Source organism: Dermacentor silvarum, chromosome 11, assembly GCF_013339745.2.
Source record: "Dermacentor silvarum isolate Dsil-2018 chromosome 11, BIME_Dsil_1.4, whole genome shotgun sequence".
NCBI classification, from domain to species: domain Eukaryota; kingdom Metazoa; phylum Arthropoda; class Arachnida; order Ixodida; family Ixodidae; genus Dermacentor; species Dermacentor silvarum.
In genome coordinates, this window is record NC_051164.1 from 78,226,056 (window position 1) to 78,230,806 (window position 4,751).

A 4,751-nucleotide genomic window follows, 5' to 3' on the forward strand; every position below is an offset into this window, starting at 1 on the left:
GAAACATTATAATCAAAGCAATATTGTCAATCATAAAATGCTTGGCCATGATGAAAAATTCCACATCCATCATTCTGTTGCTGAACACGTGTGATGTAAAGGTTTTCCTCTCTCTCTTTTTTTAGTTTATATTTTTTTACGTAGTACAGAAAGCCCGCAAAACAAAATAAAGAGCGCGCGCGAATAGTTGCGCTGTACTTCTCGCGTCAATTTGCGAGCTTCTTTAGGCCTGGAAAATACATTTATGTAGCACTCTAAATGAACGTAAATGAACCAGAATGTAAATGAAGAGTTGTAGAAAATTTTCCGGGAATCTTGTACAGTTGTCACAGCAACAAAAGAGGTCTACATTGGTGTAGATATATAGCTAGACCTGTCTGCAATAAAGTGTGCTCGTGCCGAACGCTTTGAAACGTGATTATCAATTATTATAAATAAGAAAGCTAAGCACTGATAACGGGAGCAAATTATTAGACAACTAAACAAACTAAAGTCTGTAGGTTCATCACTTACTAATTAAATCACCAAGCATCGTGTCACGCACGCGCAAGCAAACAAAGCAAATCTCATTTTGATGACTACGGACACTAGCTGTCCCAACGCTGACGCATGGTGACGAGTACCGGAGGCAGGAAGCAAACGCCTCGTCCTGTCACTTTATTCGCCGCGTCTCGGAAACTTGAGATTACGCCACGTGACCTCCAGCACTAGGCGCGCGGGAAGGCAGCGGCCACGAAGCCCTCAACCATCTCGGCTCGCCCCTGGACTTTGCCCCCACTGCAGATTACCTCGAAGGTACGGCACGCTGGCCGCTTAGCAGTGCGGACAGCCCGCGTAGTCATGGTCAGACTTGTAGGAAGAGAAGCCACGCGTTCCTCCTCTTTGGCACGCTAGGTCACGTGACCTCCAGCGCTGTGCGTGCAGGATGACGTGGCACGCGTCAACTCACCAATCATCTCGCGGCGCGCTCCACCTTGCACGCTTTTCTTCGCACCAATAGCATATGGCGCGCGGTGCGCTTATACATTAAGGCACCGGAACTCTATACAAAACATCACGCCGACGGTGACCAAGACAGCGAAAATTTGCCTGCAGCGTCTGCTAACTCGGTATGTTCGATAAGCAGATATGCATTTGGTTTCGGACCTATTATAAGACCGACTCCCAAGAGCTGCAACATAGAGATAGCTCCAAGACAAAGCCCGCAGATTACGAAAGATATCATGGTGATGCATATGCAACCTAAGTTACATACCCACTGCAATTTTACTAACGCTATAGTTGACCATACATAGGGCTGACGCGACAAGAAAGTGCAACTTTACGTAGGGTTTACTGAACTGCCACAATTTAGAAATAAGGGGTGCGATTTTGTACGCGTTCCAAAATGGAACGGAGGCGTTCCGTTCCATCGAGCCGCACACGATTGGTCAATTTGAACCGTGACGAACGCCATGACGTCAATTGTGACGTGAACCGTGACGTCTTGCAGCTGTCAATCATTCCGTGTCGTCTGCTAACGGACGAACGCAACGGAACGGTTGCCGAGTCCGTCCGTTTCGATAGAACGGATTAGAACGGCTACCAGACGACTTGGATTGGATTAAAACGTAAGCGCTTGGGACAGTTAGCCTCTTTCGTATCCGGTTCAATCCAAATCGGGAATCCCAACAGTTGGAGAAAATGGCGTTTTCTTTCTCTGCCGTGTCTTTTCGTGTCGCCTGTGCGGCTGCTGCAGTCGCGCAGAGACGATGACCCGAGGTAGATGATGCATTTAAAGAGTTGACGGAGGAAGAGTTCCGGCAATATTTTCGTCTGTCCAAACGAACAGTGCGTCGCTTGTGCGACGAGCTTGACTCCATCATTGGATGCCAGCGAGCCAGTGGCCTTTCCACAGAAAGGAAGGTGTTGTGCGCGCTGCGATTTTTCGGCACTGGAAGCTTCCGGAGGAGCGTTGGTCGCGAGGAGCAAATAGGCATGGCGCAGCCGGCCGCGAGCAACACCATCCAGGAGGTGACGGAGGCCATCATTTCCGTGTCTGCCCGGAGAAAGTTGGTGGACTTTTCATTGACACCGGCTGCCAAGGATGAGGCAAAGGCGGCGTTTGCGCGACGCGGTGCCATTCCAGGCGTGCTAGCGTGCGTCGACGGCACGTTGATCGCCGTTATGAAGCCAGAGGGACTCAGCCCGGCCGACACGGCGAGCTTCATGTCGAGAAAGGGTTATTACGCCCTCAACGTCATAGTCGTAAGTACCGTTGGAATGTTTTACTTCAAACTGTAATCGCCATTTTTACTCGCGCATAGTAGCAATTGTTCAGTTTAATGCCCAAGCTGGCATAACTAGTAATGTAACGATTAAAAGAGGACATGCGGGGTACGAGCTCGTTGAAGTCTGACATGTCAGCGGTAATGATGAGTGCCATGTGTTTCTGTGCATGAGCCGTTTGCCGTACCAAAATTGTGTTTTCGTTCTGGCGTGCATACACAATGGAGTTGTGCATTTTGGAGGTATTTAGGAACATGGGCAGCAGTCGTAGCAAAAATCGATACACTATAGGGAAGATACGATGGAAGCATTTTGAACAGGGAAGTACTTACAACCATTGCATGGGCTGGATTTGGCGTGTATGGATGTTCTTGCGCAATTTCGTGCCCCAAGTTTTCATTTAGCGATCACTTAGTGCAAACCATAGGCGTGCGCACAAAGGGCACCAAATGCGAAACCCTGTGCACGCCTATGAGTGAAACAGTGTAGCTGCTTATACCAGCGTAAATGTATGTATTGTTTTCTGCACATGAATGGCTAAAAGGAATTTTGAGCATATCTGCAGCGCTATTTTGTATTGCTCCTCATTGCAGGTGTGCAACTCGGAACTTTGCATCCTTGTTGTGGACCTCCGGCTCCCTGATTCGGGCCACGACTCTTGGATGTGGCAGCATAATCCACTGTGTACGCGCCTCGCCACACAACTGCAGCCTGGCGAGTCTCTGCTTGGTAAGTATTCGTAATGTGTACCCCTAACTAGGGCAGAGCACTTTAGTTGGTAACAACTTTGTTGATAGTCACAGGAATATTGATGTCACAGGAATGGTGAGCTTTCATAACACATACATAATTTATTTATACAAATTGCAATGCCCCTAGGCTATCACAAGGCTGTGTTTGTACAGTGGAAAATACATTAAAGAACTTGTATACACACCAAGTACCCCTCCATACGGATGGTCAATGTTTCCAAATCAAAACATCCGACAGATTATGATAATTTAAACACAAACGAAGTAAAGTTATACAAAAATCCTTCAAAAAGAATGCCACAGCCGTGGACTCGGAAACAATTGTACCCTCTTCACTGTGCAAGAGGCTCCAAGGTTTGCATAAACCTCGGACACTCTTGCACAGGTTTGCATAATTTTCATAAAACACACCAGAACGATCACAACCCCCACATCCTGTGCATTCGGGCGCTCGGTGTACATTAGTAGGAACGATGCAATATGCTTGCTAGCCACCTCTTGTGCTAGGTGTATGAAAACTTCCATGCAAGCATGAATACGCAGACGAGGCAAGCAAGTAAAGCGTAATGAATGCGGATTCAACCACAAAAGAAAAAATCTAGCACTGAATGTTGTGACATTATACTCGTCACATCATGTCTAAATGGGTAGACGTAAATTAACGTGAAAGCACAAAAAATACAAAGGTCAACTTTATTACATGGTATGACGACAAGTACAGAGGCCAACACACATCTCTAGAACGCGCAAATCATGTTTGCAGGACTGCGCTGGCGAATCTGATGACGACATGTGGCACAAATCTGCTGTATGTGAGCTTGCGTGACTAAATGTACAGTTCCCATTGATTTTTATCGACCTGGTGGTCGGCTTAAGCTTAGGTGGCTACTTTGGCCCTCGCAAGTGTGTTCTAGACATGAGTGTTGACCTCTGTACATCGTGAACCTTGTACATACAGCATGCTACACGTAGCAAAGCATGTGAGAACATTGCAACATGAGCATCACACAATTCGTATTCACCACGGCAAATAAAACTTGCAGTTACATTTAAGTGACCTTGCAAGAAAGTATGACTTTGACAGGTATGTCCATTCCCTTCTCAGTGTTATGAGTCACTGACCAGAAGCATTCATTTTTCGACAGCAATTGCAGTGTGATGCTAAAGAACAGGTGAATCATAATTGTAGAAAGGTGAGTGCACTTGCCAGCTGTGATGAAACATAAATTACATACAACATGAATAATTAGCTCTGCAATCTCACAGCACCCAGAACGTGTTACACTTAAAACTTATTCTTGCTCACTTGGAACGAAAACTAGAGGAAACCAATCACCGGCGTGGTGCAATGATGATGGCCATTTTCATTTGTGAAACTATGCAACTTGCAGAGTGACTAGTTTGGTGCTCTGAAAAAAGACCACATTGTAGTTGTACCTTAGCATCACTGTGCCGAAATGAAAATATCACAGTGCAAACACTATGCGGTAACACTTCATAATGAGTGCAGTAAGCTACAAAACATAGTGAAGCAATATAAATATCACAGTACAAAACCCATACACAGAAATCGACAACTACTTGTAATGATTCCAGTGTCTTCGAAATGTGTAAATAAAAGAAAGCACGCTGGCGTTGCAGCTGGATTAGTATAAATAGAAAGAGGAAAATACTACGATACAAAAATGGGTGCACGCATTACACCTTTCGTCCAAAAAATCCTCCTGCATT

The 4,751-nt window shown here is 45.8% G+C and overlaps 1 protein-coding gene across 1 annotated transcript; it reads left to right on the plus strand.

The window, feature by feature from the left end:
- Positions 1-1,374: 1,374 nt before the first annotated feature.
- LOC119433133 (uncharacterized) lies at positions 1,375-3,784 on the plus strand. The gene is made up of 2 exons (XM_037700271.2): positions 1,375-2,247; positions 2,862-3,784. Exons 1-2 carry the CDS (start codon positions 1,978-1,980, stop codon positions 3,009-3,011), a joined length of 420 nt encoding a protein of 139 aa, XP_037556199.1. The 5' UTR covers positions 1,375-1,977; the 3' UTR covers positions 3,012-3,784.
- Positions 3,785-4,751: the final 967 nt, after the last annotated feature.